General features: G+C 32.7%; 1 protein-coding gene across 2 annotated transcripts in view; it reads left to right on the top strand.

The window, feature by feature from the left end:
* Positions 1–20,779, top strand: part of FBXL4 (F-box and leucine rich repeat protein 4) — a 126,156-nt gene that overhangs the window by 26,472 nt on the left and 78,905 nt on the right. For both annotated transcript variants that reach the window (XM_051997436.1, XM_051997437.1), the window contains exons 2-4: positions 1,488–1,617; positions 2,271–2,854; positions 19,844–20,189. In XM_051997436.1, the coding sequence (XP_051853396.1) occupies positions 2,343–2,854; positions 19,844–20,189 (858 nt within the window). In that variant the 5' untranslated portion in view covers positions 1,488–1,617; positions 2,271–2,342. The remainder of the gene's footprint in view (positions 1–1,487; positions 1,618–2,270; positions 2,855–19,843; positions 20,190–20,779) is intronic.

Below are 20,779 nucleotides of genomic sequence, written 5' to 3'. Positions count from 1 at the left end.
ATGCTTATCAAGCCATACTTTCTGCATTTATGCATAGACAGCTGAACCCATGGGTTCATTCATTACTAGCTCTATTCATGCATTTTATCTTCTCTGAACCTCTAAGTGTTTCAGGTGTTATACTTTCTGCATTGTAGTTAACTTTCTATTGTAGTGCCTCCTTGGTGAGTATACATTGGCATATATTTCTCTGCTCCTTCCTTTTCAGTTTAAAGCTGTTTTAATTAGATTTCCAAGAGTCCAGACAATTCTCACTAGCAATTGTTAGATATGCTTTATCCCTAGCTGGGGGCTTTTCATTCCTATATTGAAGCAATGGCTTATATTCTGAGACAAATATCCTGTTAACTATTTGCTCACTTCCCAAATCTGTTTTTCCATATCCCTTGCCTTTGATGCATAATTAAGATATGACTTGTACTTCTAAGGTGTTGAGTTTTCTGCCAAAAATATTATAATCTTTGGCAGTGCTTTCTTGGTTTCTTCTGGCTATATAATTTATGCCTATGTGGATTACCAGAAGTGGATAGTACACAAATCTTGAGAGGCTTTCTGTTCTATCTTGGTTATATGCTCTGAGAAGATAGCAAACCTCTCTGTTATCAGGTGAATAAATAGCTGTCTTAGTATCCTTCTACAGAAAAAATCACCAACTACTATTCTTTTCTTTTTCCTCTGACCCTTATTGGATTATATTTCATCTGATGGCACCTGGGAATGTAATTTTTCATTCCTTGAAGGACATTCATTTCATTCTTTCTCACTAAATGTGACTTCCTTTTCTTCTGGAAAAGACTTAAATTTATTTCTGAATTCCAAGTGTTTAGTGTTCTTTCTGATATCACTTTCTACTTTTTATAGTATTCTTCTACTCTCCAGCCTCTTAACAACATAGGTGTGGAATGTCTTTTACTTCTTCAGATATTTTTTCTCTTTTCTTTTTTCTGTTTTGCTTTATTTTATTTGTTTAGCAATATTTTGTTATCCCTGACGTTCGTCAAAATTCCCTCTTCTAGGAGAGTTCCGAACTTGCATTTTGTTTTTCAAAATAAATTTTATCAATATTTTTTGTTTTATATTGATAAAATCCCTCCTGCAGTAAATCAAGCATACTTTGAGCTTGGATAACAATTACTTGACCAAATTGGAAACACCAACATCACACATGAGTGATAAATAATTTTGTCTTTTAACTTAAGTTCATAGTAGTCAAGATTTTACTTGTGAGAAGCAGGTCAATTTAATTTTATTGATCTTTAAATAGTATCTTTTAACTATATACAGCCATTTTTAAAAAAAATATGTTTTTCTATGTTAATAGTAAAATATATTTAGTGAAGAATTTACATAATCTGTGATTAAGATTATAGTTAATAGTTATGAAATAAGGACCTTTAAAGTTCATTTACCAATCTGTTATAATTATTAGGTGTTTGACTAAGTAACTATTATTTATTATTAACAAATCCCCAACTTTTGTCTTACAGATGAAAATTATCATTTCAGTTTTCATCTATGAAATCTGCATAGAACCTAGAATATCTCTTTACTCTGGACCTATGGATGAGTGCCAACTTCTGAGTTTCTTTTGGATATCCTGTGATTTTCACATGTGGGGTGAGTGATTTATAGGCAAACTAGTGGCCAACATAAAATACTTTAACAAATAATACTAAGAATTATAAGTTTAAACTTTCTGGTGATCTGTAATTTGGAAGGTAGTTAATTTTATTAGGTCTGGATGAACTATCAACTACAAAAAATTATATTCTTTAATGTAAAATCTGTGCTATATGTGTTTGGAAGAGAACAGTAGTAAGTGATAGAGGATGTTAAAATTTGAAATTGTTTCAATATCAGGGAAAACTCTTTAGATCAAATATTTATGTAGTTTATACTATTATACTTTTAACTAAGTAGTAAATTAAAAGACAGTATCTCATGAAATATGCTTCTAGATATACATGTAAAGCAAAAATATTTCTTATTGTTATCATACTTCTATCTACTTATATTATCTACACATTTCCAAGATATCTATGAAGACTTTGAAAAAAAGCTGAATGAAATTAAAATTCGAATTAGTGCTAATATATTGTTTAATCTATTTGTGCTATTAAATATCAGATCTTTATTCTGTGCATATCATTCAACAATTTTGGAAGTTTCTGACAAATCAGAGTCAAGAAGAACTTATTTGTTTGGATTTTGAACGTGGTTTTCTGACCTATTTAAATCATTCTATCTCACTTAGCACTTCTTTTTTTCAGAAGATCCTTCAAAGAGTTAAAGTACCTTACTGAGGACACCTGACCTTTAGAAGCATCATAATTCATATCTAGATGTCACCAGTGTTTCCCATGTTAACAGTTCTGACTATGTTTTATTATATATGCCTTCGGCGCAGAGCCAGGACAGCTACAAGAGGAGAAATGATGAACAGCCGTAGAACTATTGAATCCAACAGCCGAACTTTACCTATTAATTCAGAAGTAATCCAGTATGCCAAAGAAGTATTGGATTTCAGTTCTCATTATGGCAGTGAAAACAGTATGTCATATACCATGTGGAATTTGGCAGGCATACCAAATGTGTACCCAAGTTCCGGGGATTTTACTCAGGCTGCTGTGTTTCGGACTTATGGAACATGGTGGAATCAGTGTCCCAGTGCTTCCTTGCCATTCAGGAGAACTCCACAAAACTTTCAAAGCCAGGACTATGTAGAACTTGCTTTTGAAGAACCAGTATATCCTACAGCTGTTCATGTTCTGGAAACTTATCATCCTGGGGCAGTCATTAGAATTCTGGCTTGTTCTGCAAATCCTTATTCCCCAAATCCACCACCTGAAGTAAGGTAAAACTTAATTCAACACTATAAGTAAAATGACCAATATAAATTTGGTTGTAAATTTACTTTCAGATTAAAAAAATATATTTTATAGAAATATACCATGTTATGCTTAAATGAATTTGTTTTAGGTTTCCTTTAATTTTATGGCAATATTATGGAAGAAATGACCATTCACATAAATTACTAACCTTAAGATTTAATGATTTATTCATAGTAGGCATTTACTGATGCCATTACTCTCTTGATTTAAAACATAAAACTCCTTTCTTATTAAGAATCTGATAGCAAAATGACCATGACCTAACTAGGAGAAAGCATTTGTCATTATATTGGTAAATCAGAGCTCTCTGTGTTGAGCTCCTATAATGACCACATCTGCCATTTAGAACACAAATTTTTCAAGACATTTATTTAATCATTTTGTGTTAATTGTTGATTTGTGATTCTAGAATCATAGTGTCTCTGACAATAATGATGAAATCTAATGGTGTTTCTGTGGAAAGGAAGATGATGTCAGTTTTCAATATTTTGTATTTCATTCATTCAGCAAACATCTATTAGGTGCTTATATTGTCTAAGGCATTGCCTAGATACTGGATAAGAAACAAATAAATGCAAAAAAAAAATCATTATTTATAAAATAAAATTGGAAGAAAATGTAGATTCATTAAGTCTCACCCACCCCTTTTATAGATGAGGAAACTAAAAGGTTAAGCCTAGAGAGTTTAAATGACTTACCCTGCATCATACAAGTAGCAGGTGTCTGAAATAGCATTTGAATTCTTATCTTCCTGAGTCAAGTCTATTGCCATATCCACTATAAAATGCGGTTTCTCAGGCTTAATTGATTTTAAAGCAGAGGCTCTTAACCTGAGCTCCATGATGGTATCTATGGATAGATTTTAGGGAGTCTTTGAACTTGGATTGGAAAAAAAAATCATCTTTATTTTTATTAATGTCTAACTGAAATTTAACATTTCCTTCATTAAGTCTTATTTATTTGTTTATTTTTGCTGAGGCCATTGGGGTTAAGTAACTTGACCAAGGTCACACAGCTAAAAAGTGTTAAGTGTCTGAGGCCAAATCTGAACTCAGGTCTTCCTGACTCCAGGGCTGGTGCTCTGTCCACTGTTTTACCTAACTGCCCCTCCTTCAATTAAGTTAAAAATATTCTGAAAGGTGATCATCCATAGATTTTTACAGACAACCAAAAGTGTCCATAATATGAAAAGATTAAAAATGTTTTGAGCTGTATGTTCTTTAATTTTTTCCATCCTATTCTCAGATTTGAATAGAATCATATACCTAGTCTATCTAAACCATACTTTTTTTTTTTTTTTTTCTGGTCCCAAATGTTCTCAATAGTGGTTTTTATATTATTTCTTATATGCAATCTTCCTTGGTAGTATTCTAAAACTTTGTTACACTAAACATGCACTTTTCTGTTGCCCTTTGGGTCACTTACAGTTTTGATTCTTCTGATAGTCCTTTTCATATCACCAGTCAATCAGTGTCAACATTTATTAAGTACTTATTATTTCCTAGGCACAGTGCGGAAAGAATATATATATATATTCAAGAGATGGATTTCTGAAGCATCAAATAACTTAAAATCACTGAAAGTATTATAGTTTTCTAAATATGACATAACCTGCTCAATTTTTTATGTCCATTGTTTATCTTCATCACTTAGTAAGATATGCATATTAATTGAATGAGCTTAGTGGATTGAACTAATTTGGAAAATCAAAGTCTAGGAAATTTGCATTTTTCTTCTCCTCCCACCTCCCTCCGGTATTGAAGTCTAAACTGATGTTTTTCTAATAGAGTTTTCTTTGAGTCTTAGCAGTGTTCCAGGGTTCAGTGAAATTAGCACCGTATTATTTTCAAATAGGTTTTGCAAATAATACTCTCATGATTATTAGGAAATTATTTTTGTCTTTGGACTTGGAGCAAGACATTTTCTGTGATACTGTTGAATACCCCATATAATCCAATGAGCAGTTTGATCACCATGACCAACATCGCTACATGTCTAGGCAAGGAATCAAAGATTTTTTTCCCCTTCCACAAGTCAACCAACTGTTGCCTCAGTGCCATTTCTCACTTTCAGCTAGATGCTGACACTGTCTTCTCTTCTCACCTCCACTCTTGTCCCTGTTTCTGTCAAAGATATCTTAGAGTCCAAGTATACTTTAAACTTCCTCTTAGTTAGAGACCATATGCCCTGCTATTGCTTCCCAAATTTCTTGGGGCCTTGACTTCTTTCCATTCCTTGACAGAACCTGAGTACATCCTGGCCTTTCCATTCATCATGAATTGAACCTTTCTTTATATATTGTCTCCCCCAATTATAGTATGAGCTTCTTGAAAACAAGCATTTTCACATTTTCATTTCTATTCCTAGCTCTTAGCATAGTGCTTGACATGTAGTAAGTGCTTAATAAATGCTTTTTCATTCTAGTTTGTGTGTGTATTCTTACACACACACACACACACACACACACACACACACAGATATTTATCCATTCCTATTGTTGTTTTCACTTGATGTTAATTCTCAGCGGATTGTTGAACAAAATTATTCCTTCTCTTATAGAGTTATCTAATATTTTGGCAAATGTAGGAAAGATTTATTGTACAAAAAGAATCTTTTTAAATGTATCTTGTTCTATTGGTATACACACATACCTGTAATATATGTGTGTATGTGTATTTTGGGGAAAAAACATACAAATATATATATATATATATATTTGTATGTTTTTTCCCAAAAATAAAGTGGTAGAACAAGTTTCTTTTCATTCTTTATGTCTGTTAGTTTTGAGACTAACTTAGATGTGGTGTGCTATAAAAATCATCACAAAACTTTGTATATTTCTTTCTCCTCTATTCATCAAGGATATTCTTGATCATGCATAGTATCATATCACAAACATTTTATGGAGATGAGAAGGCAATATAAATAAGCCAGCATTTGCTGATATTTTCTTAATAACCACGAGTGTAGCTCAGAAACAGAGGGTGTTTTTTACCCTTACATTATATTTGCTTTGGAAGGTGGTACAGTTGGAAAGAGCACAAATATATTTAGACTCATAGGACCTGATCTTTTCATTATTTCCTTTGTAACATTTGGACATACCATTTGACATCTCTGGTCCTCAGCTTTTTCAGCTATAAAAGGTATTTTTGTAAAAAGTATTATCAATTAGTCAGTAAATACTTATTGAGTACTTCTGTACTAGGCATTGTACTGAGCACTGTGGATACAAAGAAAGGTAAAACTAGCCCTTAACTTCAATGAGCTTATTTGTTAATAGGGAAACAACATGCAAACAGTATGTAAAATCAAGATATATCCGGTAAATTGGAGGTAATCTCAGAGGAAGTCACTAGTATTCAGAAGGACTGGGAAATGTGTCTTGCACAAAGTGAGATTTTAGTTGATTTGGCGAAGCCAGGAAGTTGGGAAGCAGGCTGAGGAGGGAGAACATTCTAGGTATGTGGGATACCTGATGAAAAGGCATGAAATCAGGAGATGAAATGGCCACATTCACTTGATAGTAGAATACTGGAAGGGAATAAAGTTCTGGAAAGTTAGTTAGGAAGGATATAGATTATGAGGGGATATAAAAGCCAGAGAGAATTTTTATAATTAATGCAAAAGTAAAAGGGAGTTATTCAGATGTATTGTGTTGATGTGCTCATTGAAGAGGGCAGATGACAAAATACAATTTTTTTTAATATACCAGAGGGGAAAATAAATGGCATATGCATACTTGCCTTTATCTTTCTCTAAACTTCTAGATTGTATATGTGTCTCTTTGGTAGTGAGTTTGGGAGTTTAGAACAGTCTTTCTGATAAGCATGTTTAGGATTTATGTAGTGATGAAGAGTGAACAAGAGTTCAAATAAAAGTTCTTTAGAGCTTAGCCTTCCTGAATTTAAATTTTAGTAATGAATCATCAATGTGGAACTTAGAGACATTTTGCAAATCATATATAATTGAGAACATTGTTTTAAAGTGTGACTTAAATTTACAAGAGACTGAAAAGAGTACTTATTCTGATTGTTCATTTGTTATAACTAGCTTAATAAAATGCTGTTATTCTGGCTATCTTCAGAAAAATGTAAATAACTTTAACAAGAAAGTTTACCTTTAACACAGGCAGCTGTTTCTTATGCCTGCTTACCAGCCATTAAGTTCTTGGCACAAAATGAGCACTTAATAAATGCTTTTATATATTTCTTCATTCAAAGTGGTTTTCTCAGTCTCTCATTCAGATTGTTATGGGAACTTTCTTCTCCCCTATTGCCTAAAATTTCCCTCTCCTTTGCTCTTTATTTTTCCCATGGAATGATTTTCCTCATTGTTATCTCTCATCTTCACTACTCTGCTCTTAATATTCTAGGCATCTGTAACCCTTAGAAGAAAAATCTACTTTGTTAGCAGAAATACTGAGGAGAAAACAGAAAGGATGATATATTGCTGTTTCCCTCTACTCCAAAATACAAATCCTGAGCAGTGGAGAGATCTATCCATTGCTATTTCTCACTGTCTCTATCCAACTCCTCAGGCTTCATCCATTCCTCAGTTGTTCTAACAACTCTGGCTCCAGAAACAATGCTTCTGACTCTCATCCATCTATACCATCCCTCTACCATACTAAGGAAGTCACTACCAAAGCTCTATTTCTGTTGATTTATATTGCCAGGACTAATGTAGGGATAATCCTGGTATTCCAAATCTACTTTCCCTTAGAAACATTATTACAAATGATATATTGGGGTACTACATTTTAGAGTTAAATGAATCTTTATGGACTAGAGTTGGAATGTAGATATCATTTATATTTTTTTGTGGGGAAAAAGTCTTGAATTCCCAGAAACCAATTTCATAATGAACTTTTGGAGGTAGCCTGTTGAAGAATTCCTGTATAATTCATTAATTCATTCATTACTTTCAAACCACCTTGCTAATTTAATAGGAACTGCTTTTATTATTTATGAATTAATAAGAAAAAATTGAATATGGAATTTTTGTTTGGGAATTGGAAAGTAAGTTGTTTCATATCCTTTTGTGTATTTGTTACTTAGAATCATAGAATGTTAGCATTGGAAAGGACTTTAAAGATCATCTTCACAGTACCCTTGTGAGTGTTTTTTTACCTGCTTGCCATGAAGTAGCCTATGTTTTATTTGAAAACTTGAAGAATATGTAATAGTATCTTTCCAGTAATCACTTAACTTCCAAAAGTTGATGGCTGCATAACTGATTTTGAGTATAAATCATGCTCTTAGGTTTCTAGCTGAGAGTTGCACAGTGTTTGATTGTGATTCAAGTTAATATTAATTTATTTACTAATTTATTCTCAGAATTTGCTTACCGATTTTTAAACTTTATTCCACGCATCATCTTGTTAAAATTCTTTTAAGTAAAAACATCAGTGATCAGTATGCATATTCCAAAGTCATATTAGAAGGTCTTGCCCAATTCTTTAATCACAGCATATGACTTTGTGCTCATTTCAGCAGCTTAATGCAAATAGCATATGTAGTGGGTCAGGATAAAAAAGGCAGTTGGTGGTGGGAGCTACATGTAATGAATCCAAACCTTAACAGATTACATTTCTACCTTTATTTTCACATTTAATCCAGTTTTGGTAATTGGACAGCTGGTGAAAGTAATGATGATAAATGTGCAGAAAAGCTGGGTGTGGTATTATAATTTTCTATTCTGAGTAAACTTTTGTAGCTGTACAAATTCAATTAAGCCATAGGAACTTCTTGATCTATTATATAAAATAACATTATATTTGATTTGAGGCATAATAGGGTCAAGTCCAAGACAAATCCCAAACTTTTCTTTTAGTGAAAACTGCAATAGGAAATTTTTTTTCTCTAGTCATTGTCTTCTATTAGTAAGGCTTTATGCTGACACTGTAATAGATGTTTAGATGAATGATATTGTTAGATAACAGTCTGGATACTCTCACCTCTATGGGTTTTTGTAACTCTATTCTGTTGTGGTTTTCTCAATATCTGTCTAGCTTGTCATTTTCAGTCTCCTTTGCAAAATCAACATCCATGTCCCTCTGTCTGTGTCTGAGTGTACCTCAAAGTTCCTTTTCATGCTTTTTGCATTCTCTCTCAAGGTACTCTTGTCAGTTTTCAATTAACATTTCTGTGTAATGTTAATTGACTCCTAAATCCACCTCTCATCTCTCTCTCTCTTAGACGCTAGTTCTTCATATTTACAATTAGTTTAGCAACTCTTCTTGGATATCCACAAATATCTCAAATTCATTATGTTTAAAATTGTAAACTCACCCTTTTCTTAAGTTTCTTCATTGTATTTCTATCTATATTACTCCCATTCTTTGTTACCCAAACTTGCAACTAAATATCATTATTGATCCTTCATTCTTATGGCCCCACTACTTTATACTGTGCTCTGTTAACATCTTCAATCTGTTGGGTTTTTTTTTTTTAAATCCAAATCATAGCTCCTCTAATTCAGACCTCAATTAATACTTATTTATACTATTTCAAAATCTTTCTAATTTATCTCACTCCAGCCAGTCTCCTCCCTAGATTCAATTACAATCACATGGTTGCCAAATCACTATTTGTAAAAGTACAGATCTGACTATCTCATTCACAGTTAGCTTAAGAAAATGAAGCTTAGCATTAGAATATTTTAAGTTATTTTATATTTGGCCACTAAGGATATTGAAAATAAATATTAGCTATATAAATTGTAATACTATGTAGAATTTCATTTAAGTGACAATTTTAAGTGTGAAAAGTTGTACCAAAGTAATGTGAGTTGGTAGTTTCCAAAAATTCAGATCCTGTATGATTCCATTTTTTTTCCTTTGCATGAACTTCTTAAGCAAAATAAAAACCATTCTCCTTTTCTGCTCATTAAGATCTATTTCATTACTATTAGAAGTTTAATTTTAAACAATATATTCATTTTAATGTAGATGCCACAAAATTAATTTACATTATTCTCAGGGTTGGCATTAAATTAATTTCATATAGCCATAGGCCTATAAAGTAATTTTCTTATGTTTTTCATTTTCCTTCTTATGTCATCTTAATACTCTGAAAAGTAATATAAACAAACTAATGTTTTATGTGCTAGTGTTTAGGTTATTTTTGTTTGTTTTAATTCTTACTTTTTGTAGAGATATCTATTAAGATTCATATAGTACTATACTTTAATCAACGTGTCATATTTACAACTTGTGATTTGCTCACATCTAAATATATTCATGCCATATAGAAGTCAAATGCAAAAATTATGTAAATGTAACATTAAGCCTATTTCAACACAGTATCAGAAAATGTTAGGAAAGCCTTTAAAAGTAACTTTAACCTACCAATCTTGAATGTTCTGTATGTATAGACATAATTAAAAACAATGTCCTAAATACAAGCTTTTAAATTTCTATTTCTAACATTAACATTTACATTAATTTTATTTTTTTTATGAAAAAAATGTTGTAGCTTATTACGTACTCATGAAGGCTACCTTCACTTTATTCATAATTATTTACCAAAGGTTTGCATTTACATTTGATACTCTTGGGATCATTTGAAATGTGATATTCTAATATTTATTTTGTTGTTGTTGTCATTTGGTTGCTTCAGATGTGTCTGATTCATGTTCGATTATTTGTGACCTTTTTTAGTTTTTTTTGGCAAAGAGACTGGAGTAGTTGTTCTTTCCTTCTCTAGCTCATTTTGCAGATAAAGAACTGAGACAAATACATTTAAGTGATTTGCCCAGGGCTACAAAGTTGGTAAGTGCCAGAGACCAGATTTGAACTCAGTAAGATGAGTCTTCCTGATTTCTGGCCGGCATTCTATCCACTGAGCCATCTAGTTGCCCCAGTATTCATTTCAGTAAACTATTATTAAATGTATACTATGTATAATGTGCTTTCTTAGACCCAGGGGAAAATATAAAGACGAATAAAGCATAGAATTTGCTAACAGTATAGTAACATTACTAATAAATATGAACATATATAAAATCAGATATGCTAATTCTATTTCATCATGACATAAGAAGGGAATATTAGTTTCCATAAGATCACAGATAGAAACTGCCACCTAGAAGAATGAAGGTCATGACAATCATTGTGGCAAGTGTAGCATTTATCTTAGGCCTTGAAAGGTTAGTATGATGTCAATATGTAAAACAGGGAATGATGTGAATAAAGATATAGTGATGGTGAATAATTTTATTGACTAGAACATAGAATAAGTAAGATATAGTAGTGGTGTCATGGTATCATCACAGTGTTTTTATTTACACTCACCCCATCTAGTAAGTTCCCAAATCTTATCATTTTTATCTGCACGATATTTTTTGAACATATTCCTGTCTCTCCATTCATTCAGCTACTACTCTTATTCAGTCTCTTTTCAGCTCTCATCTGGACTGTTGCAATAGTCTCCTACTTTATCTCTCTGCCTCATTTATTTCCCTCTTCCAGTTCATCCTGTACATGGATTTTAATAATTAAATCACTTTAGGAATAAAATGCAGGGATTGAGGCAGAGCCAAGATGACAGAGTAGAAGGAAGAATTCTCCCACATCTCCCCCAAACTGCTCCATATTATTTTAACTAACTAAATTTCAGAGCAACAGAGTACCTGAGACAGAGTACAACCTTTTCTAGCTGAAGGCAGTTTAGAAGGTCGACAGAAAAGGTCTATGACACTAGGGTAAGAGTCCAGTTTGCGTTCTGGTACACACTGTACCAATGCAGCCCAGCCCCACTACAGGAATTGATTGTACCATGTCACTCCTTCCCTCCACTTTACCAATTACAGGAGTTTCTTATTACTTCCATTATTGAATGTAAACTTTTTAAATTTAGTATTTAAAGCTCTTTGAAATTTGATGCCTTCTTGCCTTTCTACTCTCATTACATTTTACCTCCTTCTTTGCTCTCGGTTGTATAGCTCTACTGGGAAACTTGCTGTTTCCCCTTATACAGCACTCCATTACTTGTCTCTGACTATCCTTTCCTTAGTACTGACCATTTCCTTGCATGGCATGTTTTCCCACCTGGCCTCTTCCTTTTAGAATCCTTAGTTTCTTTTAGGATTCAGCATCAACATCATCTAATCCCAAAGGCCTTTTCTGGCCCTCTCCCATATGCTAGTTCCTTCCAAAATTGCCTTGTATTTGATTCATATATATTTTATGTATACCACCTACATATGCAGTTACATATGTATGTTGTTTCCCACCAGAATGCAATCTCTTTTAAGGTAGTAGGACTTCCATTTTTGTGTCTATATTCCCAAAGATGGGAATACTGCCTGGCTCATACTAGGGGTTTGCCAAATGCTTATTAAATGGTTGACAGATTGATTATCAGTTGTAAAGGTCAAAGAGATCCTTATATGCCAGTTAAGAGTTTGGACTTTAATAGGAAATAGGAAACTTTTAAAGGTCTTTGAGCAACAAGGAGATTATACATGGTCATTAGAAAGATTAATCAAACAGCAATATATGCATACATACAAACACAGGTATATACATGTGTATACATACATGTATATATGTATTGCACACATACAGAAGAAAGTATGAGAGAGAATGTGTGTGTATATGTTAGTTGGCAGGGGAGACTGGAGGTAAAGAGATTGGATAAGAGGCAATTAAAAAAAAAAGAGGTGAACAGAAATCATGGTCCAAGCTAGATTATTCATAGCAGGAATAGTAAGAAGGAGAAATGAATGTGAAGAGATATTGTTGAATCTGTGCACAGTATTTGGTTATTGTATATATAGTCTTTCTCATAAACAACATTCATTTTTCTATTACTATGCTTTTGTATAGATTGTCCTTCATGTCTAGAATGTATTATCTCCTCATCTTTGTCTCTTAGAATCCATAGTTCACTTCAAAACTTACTCCAAATGCTACCTCCTTATTGAACTTTTCTGATCACCTCAATTTTTAGTATCTATTTGAAATCATTTAAAAATTTTTTCTTTTTACTTATATGTATAACTTGTTTTTCTCCAGTGAAAATGTAACCTTCTTGAGGAAAGGGACTATATAGCTATTCTGTATGATTAAAGACAAAAAATGGTAGGGAATTAACAAAAACAGAAAAGCTTAAGGAGAGGTGGCAAAAATACACAAAAGAACTATACAGCAAACGTCACCGGTAACTTTGATGATGATGTGGTTATTGAGCTAGAATCAGATATCCTGGAGAATGAAGTCAAGTGGACCTTGGGAATCATTGCTAACAATAAGGCTAGTAGAGATAGATAATGGAATTCCAGCTCAGCTATTTAAAACTCTAAAAGATGATACTGTTCAAGTGCTTCACTCATATGCCAGAAAATTTGGAAAATACAATAGTGACCACTAGATTGGAAAAGATCTCTTAAGGTCTGAATCATAAAAAGGGCAAGAAAATTAGAAGAAAATTACACTCATTTTACATGCTCACAGGTTATACTTATGGGGCTTCAAGCAATATATATGAACTAAAAATTACCATCAGAGTAAATAATTTTTGAAAAAGCAGAGGAACTAGAGACCAAATTGCCAACATTTGTTGGATTATGAAGAAAGGAAGGGAGTTGCAGAAAAAGATCTATTTCTGTTTCATTTATTACACTAAAGCCTTAACTGTGTAGAACACAAAATGTGGCAAGTCCTCAAAAAGATGAGAGTATTAGATAATCTTACTTGTCCCTGAGCAAGAAAAAAGTTAGAATTGAACATGGAAGAACTGATTGGTTTAATATTAGAAAAAGAATACAAGGCTTCGTATTGTTGCCTTGTTTGTTCAAATTTTATGTTTAATACATCATATCAAATTTCAGACTGGGTGAATCAAAAGCTGGATTCCATATTGCCAGGACCGATATTCACAATCTCAAATATGCAGATGATAACACTATAATGGCAGAAAGGGAAGAGGAATTAAGAAGTGAAAGAGGAAAGTGTAAAAGCTGACTTGAAACTTAACATAAAAAAAAACAACAACAAAACAAAACAAAACCCAAACCAAAAAAACAAATCCGGGATCTTGGCAACTGGCCCTATCACTTCCTGACAAATAGAAGAAGAAATGGAAGTAGGGTCAGCTTTTATATTCTTGGGCTCAAAGACCATTGTGGATGGCAACTGTAAGTAAAATTAAAAGAAGCTTGCTTCTTGAAAGGAAAGTTATGGAAAATCTAGACAGCATACTAAAAAAGCAGACTCACTGTCTTGCTAATAAAGATCTGTGTAGTCAAAGCGATGGTTTTTAATAGTAATAATGTATGGTTATTATTCTAATAATGATGTATATTGGACTACAGGAAAAGCTGAATGCCACAGAATTGATGCTTTCAAAAGGTGATGATATGAGAGTTCCTTCTATATCAAAGAGGTCAAATCAGTCAATATTTAAGGAAATTAAGTTAGATTATTCAATGGAAGGTCAAAGAAATTGTCAGACTATTCACTAGGTCAGTATTGAAACTGAAGCTTAAATCCTTTGACCACATAATGAGAAAATAGGACTCAATGGAAAAGACCCTGTTGTTGGGAAAGATCAAAGGCAAAAAAGGAAAAGAAGATGCCAGAGGATCAGGTAAATACATAGTATCAAGGAAACAATGAGCATGAACTTGGACAAACTACAAGAGGGTAGAAGAAAAACAGTTCTGGCAGGCTATGGTTCATGGGGTCATGAAGAGTCTCTTGAAGAGATGAGGCTTATAATTTAGAATTTGCATATTTTCTGGGTTAGAAACTCTTGGTGCTACACTACACTAGTTGAAAAGATTCAGTCCAGTGCCTAGCACCAGGTTTTGTATATTGTGGGTACTTAATAAATGGTTACTCTATTGATTATACAGAGCATTTTCTTAGGGCTGTAAAAATGTTGGCTTGAGAGATGTTCTCTCACTTTTCATTGTTTATTTTACCTACCTCTTTCTCTGTGTTGCTTGGAATTTCTTTAGAAAAGAGTAATGTGGAGTCTTGATTTCATTCTCTCTTCCAGAGCTATTTTCTTCTATAAGTATGAGATACCTAAAACAAACTGTTCAAATAGCTGAAAGAATTTTATTGATACAGAAATATATTGACCAATTGCAAAAAAAAGTAAAAGAAAAAAATGACACAGATTTCATGTAGAAATTGTTGAAAAACCATAAAAATTATGACCAGTTTTTTCATCTCTGAATATCAATAAATCAATCAACAAGCACTTATTAAGCAAAGGGGAATTGTTTTCTCAGAAACTGGAAAGTTTTGGGAAAGAACATGAATCAGGAAAGCTCTTTGAGATCAGTATTTTAAAGAGCAACTTATAATAGTTGCAGTCTTTGTCACTTTTGGTTGATAATCAAATAGATAAATAAAAACTATTAATGTAAGCAAGGAAGTTAGTTTACTCATAAATTATTTTCTTCTTTTTTAACTTCAAATAAGTCATGTAATTGTTTCTTTAACAAATTCTGCCTTGAAAAACAACTTTTTTGTTGTTGTTTTTTTGCTTTCATTACATGCCACTAGTGGTCTTTAATAAATAAAACTGGAGATTTTGCCAACCTTTATGTGATCATTAATAAAAACTACTGAAGCACCTCTTTGTGTAGTTAACAAGAGAGCTTAATACAGGCTCATGGTTAAGTCTAAGGTAATTGGTCTCATGTTCCCTTTTGACCTTCCCTCCCTTGCATGGTTTACTGCTTTTGAGGAAATATTCTCTCAGAATGCAACAGAAATAATCTTATCTTCATCTGGAACCAGAACTCCTTATGGAAGTAGAGATAGCAAATGAACAAAGTTTAAATACAGCCAGAAAGCTATGATGGATTTAGGTAGCAGTGAAGCAGAGAAAAATCTTGAGAGATGATAGCTTCACCATGTTCCACATCCCAGCATTGCAGACATGTCCAAGTAAATAGCAAATTTTAGGTAGACACTTAAGTCATTTAGCCAGACAAAGCCCCACCTACTCATAATTTTATTCCTTTTGGGGTAACAGTACCTTTCCATACCACCTAATCCCTTCTGTTTTGTATCCCACTTGGACTCTTCTCCGAAGAGAGCAAAAGGTCTGGGGATTCTCTTCTCCTCTACACTTTTGACTTCCTATAATGCTTTAGTCTTTGACTTAGGAAAAACTACACTTCCCATACTTACTGATTCTCTAGTCTTTAACTTCTGGATTTACATTCATTGTTTTTATATTTATTTGGGAGTTATATATGTTACATATATGTGTATATCTTATGTTGAAATTTAGTAGCATCAACTCTATTATTTTACATAATTTTACATCTTTCTTTTTTATAGTTAGTGGGGAAGTCTTTTGAAAAAAAAATGCCCCTGTTCCTAGGAAAATTCTGTTGAAAGTAATTGTTTTAAACCTTTATGCCTAGAGAGAGTAGATATTCATCCAATATCAATCTGCTAAGGATTATAAGATAGAGAACACATTTGCACTACATCTTAAGAGTTCATAACTTTATAAAGGGAAACCATCTTTTCTTTACTTCCTTGTAAATTGTTCTTTTGTTGTCTGCTGTGCACCTTTTTTACTTTATTCTTTTTTCCCCTTTCATTTTCCTCCCACTCCTAAGCAGGCTAAAGTTTAGAAAGGATATATATTCATATATAGATTTGTAGATATATACACACTATACATACACACGCATATACTCTCATATATAAACATACACATATCTTTCCTATCCTTGCTCACCTTTTACTTTAATTCTGCTCCTAACTTGTCATGCTATTAACCTCTCCCCATCCATGGATCCCTGCTTTGTCTTTTTCCCTCACCCTTTGTTCCCTGTTCACTCATCCCTCCTCCCTTATTTCTTTATAGATTTTGGAGGGTGTTATACCCTTCATAATATATATGTAGTGTTGCCTATTTAGCCCATTACCAATGTGAATAGGTTTTCAGAATTATGAAAACCCTTCTTTCCCCTCTAATGCCTCTATGTCTGTTCTTCCACTGCACATCATTTGTATGACATAATTACTATTTTTACCTTAACTCTTTCTTTTTAGCTGTTATATTGTTGATGTCAATATTAAACATATAATACGCTATAAATTTCCCACATAAAAAAAATGTATCCATGTTGAGTTCCTTGAAATTGATCTTTGATATTGGCTTTTATATGTTAAATTTTCTATCAAGTTCAAGTTTGGTTGGTAGAAAAAACTAAAAATCTGCAAGTTCATTGAATGTCCATTTTTTTTCTTTGTTTAATATTATAGATAATTTTGCTGAATATGATATTTTTGGCTTCAGGCGTAATTCTTTTGATTGTAGATAGTATTCTGAGATCTATGGGCAATCTATGGTCAATTGATGTTGGAAACTTACAGTTAAGGAAATTCTCTTCCCTACTAATGTAAGTTGGCACCTTCTCTACAATTTATAATCTTAGAGACTTGACTAGAATACTGAGAGTGAACTCAGGTTCACACAACCAGAATATCAGAAGTGGGACTTGAACCTAAGTATTTCTGAATTTCAAGCCTGATTTTCGATCTGCCCTTCCACGATGCTTCCAATATGGCTCAATAATTTTGTTTGAAGTCAATTCCTAGAATTACAGATATTCTATATTGAAATATAAGTGCAAAATATTTAGATTAAAATCTTCTACTGGGACTTCATGACAGGATCACAAGTGAAAATAACCTGAGAATCCTTTCATTATGCAAATATTTATCATTTACCATGTATTCTGATATGTATATATAATTGGGTCACATACGTTGAAGAATAAGCTTAGCAAAGACTTGGATCCTATCCTTGAGAAGCTTATAATCTAGCTGGAAAGACATGGCAAACACTTGAGAAATTGAAGCTCTATAGGATTAAAAGTCAAATATTAAGTATGAGATAATAAGTATAATGGGAATAATGATTCTTTTTTTAGTACTTCATAATTTAGAAAGCACTTATTTCAAAGGAAATCTGTAAATATTATGTTCATTTATATCAGATGAAAAATTTGAGGTTCAGAGAAGTTGTTACTTATAACTAATAAGTGGCAGAGCTGGTACTTGATCCATCTTTTAAGATTTCTAATCTAGTACTTTGTTCTTATATTACAGGGTTTTGCCTTTCCTTCAGTGTTAGATCCAATTTTTCATTCAGTAAGTGGAAATTACCATTACCATTATTCTTAACCTCTGGGAACATTTGATTTCCTAGCTATCTTGCTGTTGGTATAGTTGTTCTATTTTCCTTGTGTTTCCGCTAATGCAAAGTTGGAATATTTTAAAAGAATTTTGCTAAGAAACTAATAATATGAATTACAAAAGATCTTACAAGTGAAGAGTTTTTATCCTGATTCCTTTTTTGTCTCCTGAAATTCTTAATTCTCTTCAAAGATCAGAAGTGCTGCCTTCTAAATTTTTGCCTTTATATTCTCACTGTCTGGCACAAGGCCTGACACCTAACAGATGAATTATTTTTGTTGTTATTGTTGTTGTTCAGTTGTTTTCAGACATGTCTGTCCTTTAGTGATCCAATTTAGGGTGTTATTGGCAAAGATACTAGAGTGGTTTTGCCATTTTCTTCTCCAGTGGATCCATTTTGTTAGGTAATCAGAGGTTAAGGCTCTTGTTCAGGGTCACACAGGTAGGAAGTGTCTGAGGCTGGATTTGGACTGAGGTCTCCCTGACCCCAGGCTCAGTGCTCTCACTAAACCATTGGCTGTCTCTTAATGAATTATAACCAAATATGATATCTTAGAAGGCTTTACCTTTATCTCTCTAGACTTGTATCTGAGCCTAAAATGTTTAGAAACTATGTGATGTTGATGGTGACACCATCATTTCAGCAGCCTGTCTACATCATGTTATTTCACCCCATTATTTAGTAGTAGATTTACATCTTTTCTGGATTCAAAACTGGTGATTCCCTGCTAAATTCCTATTTCAAATTTAAGTGATGCACCTAACTCTTATTTACAAAACTGTGATTACTTGAGTAAAAAGAAATTGATCTTTTGCTGATTCCTGTTATTTTTTTTCTGATACTTCATTTGAGTCTTGTATCACAGACTCTTCCTCAGCCATCTTACCCTCTTATCAAATGCATGCACCAAACTCTACTCTGAGAAATTTTTTCTCTAGACTTCCACAGAAAAATATTTTAAACATAAGAAATAATAGAAATCATCTCTTTATAATCAAGGGTCAAATAAGGGAAATATTGAATGATGGGCTGGGAAGTTCAGACAGTCTTTAGGGGCAATGGGAAATAAATCCAGAATTCAAGTTAGTGAGGTGAAGAAAACATTGTTTTGGGAAAATTAACTTGTTGGTGTCAAGAAAGACTGATAGATAGAAGGTAAACATAGGCCTGCTCAACTCTTAGTTTAATATAATTGAGATATCATGATGTTAGGTGATAGTAGTGAGAACTAAGCAGGAACTCAGTATAAAAGACATTTTAGTACAACAAATGGCAAGATTTGGCAATGGGAGGGAGGAAGGATCAGAATAAAACAGAATGCTGAAGTTTTGATTTCTCATGGTTCTGACAGAAATGAAAAAAAGTGGGTAAAATGGGGTTGCTATTTGGGAACTAATATGATGAATGTAGAGTCAGTAGTATCATTAGTCAACAGAAGAGCTTTTTTGTGTGAGGAAACTTTCCCTATTTTGAGTTACTTTCCTTTCCCTTCCTCTCATTCTTCTTCCTCTAAATCTGTGGAAGATTGAATCTGTGAAATAAAACATCTATGCAGTTGTGGCAAAATATCAAAGTTTGTTGAATCATAGCTATGTTTAATTTTTATTTTTGTATAAATTCAAAATCGCTAGAGAATACAGGAATTCTGAGACTATCATTTTATACTCTAACAAAGTGTTTAATTTCATATTTTAGATTTGAGTAAACACAGATCTTAATCCATCATTACTATCACCTTATTATAGGTAAAGTTTCTTTCTTTGGCAGATGGGAAATTCTTTGGTCAGAGAAACCTACAAAGGTGAATGCTCCCCAGGCTCGCCAGTTTAAACCTTGTATCAAACAGATAAATTTTCCTTCAAATCTTATTCGACTGGAAGTAAATAGCACTCTTCTGGACTATTACACTGAATTAGATGCAGTTGTGCTGCATGGTGTGAAGGACAGACCTATACTTTCACTTAAGACTTCACTCATTGATATGAATGATCTGGATGAAGAGGATTATGAAGAGAAAGATGTCTGTGGAATGGAGACTCTTAGCAAACAGTTCAACAGTGCTGCCATCAGGGAATGGACAAACAATGGGTATTTTGATAAACTACCTTATGAGGTAAGCAAAAAAAAGAAAAAAGAAAAAAGAAAAAAATCTTAATAAAATAGAATATTTTCTTAGTACATCTAGGTATAAAATGCCTAGATGTACAAACTAAAAATACATAAAGTTATTGCAGAAATACTAATGCTACTTAAGAGATCATACTTTCTTCAAGTACTCTTTTATATACTTATGTTTAATTTTCTAAAATACACAGTTCTTTATGATTCTCTGAAATAGATTTCAAAAGACTTTTAGTTTGTAACACATTTAAAGACCTAATGTGAAATATTTTAATTTGAATTAATTGAATTCTAAAAATCCATCCATACTTTTTGTTGATTCAAATGAATATTTTTCATCAATCAATAAGCATTTATCATTATTGATAAATTTTATCCTTAAAGTGTTACCAATTAGACTGAATTTTTGGAATTTTACTATCTAACATAAATGATCTAGTTATTATGGAATATGCAATATTAGAAAATCTAGATAAAAAAGAACAGGACCAGACAGGGACCAGGATGAAAAAAGGGGGTGGTGGTGGTAAGGGGTTGGCTGTTGAACTTCATTTTCTCATTTTTTCTTGATGCGTTCCTCAT

The sequence above is a fragment of the Antechinus flavipes genome, chromosome 4 (genome assembly GCF_016432865.1).
Source record: "Antechinus flavipes isolate AdamAnt ecotype Samford, QLD, Australia chromosome 4, AdamAnt_v2, whole genome shotgun sequence".
Taxonomy (NCBI): domain Eukaryota; kingdom Metazoa; phylum Chordata; class Mammalia; order Dasyuromorphia; family Dasyuridae; genus Antechinus; species Antechinus flavipes.
The sequence above is the reverse complement of the archived record's forward strand: the minus strand, read 5'-3'. Positions and strand labels throughout refer to the sequence as shown.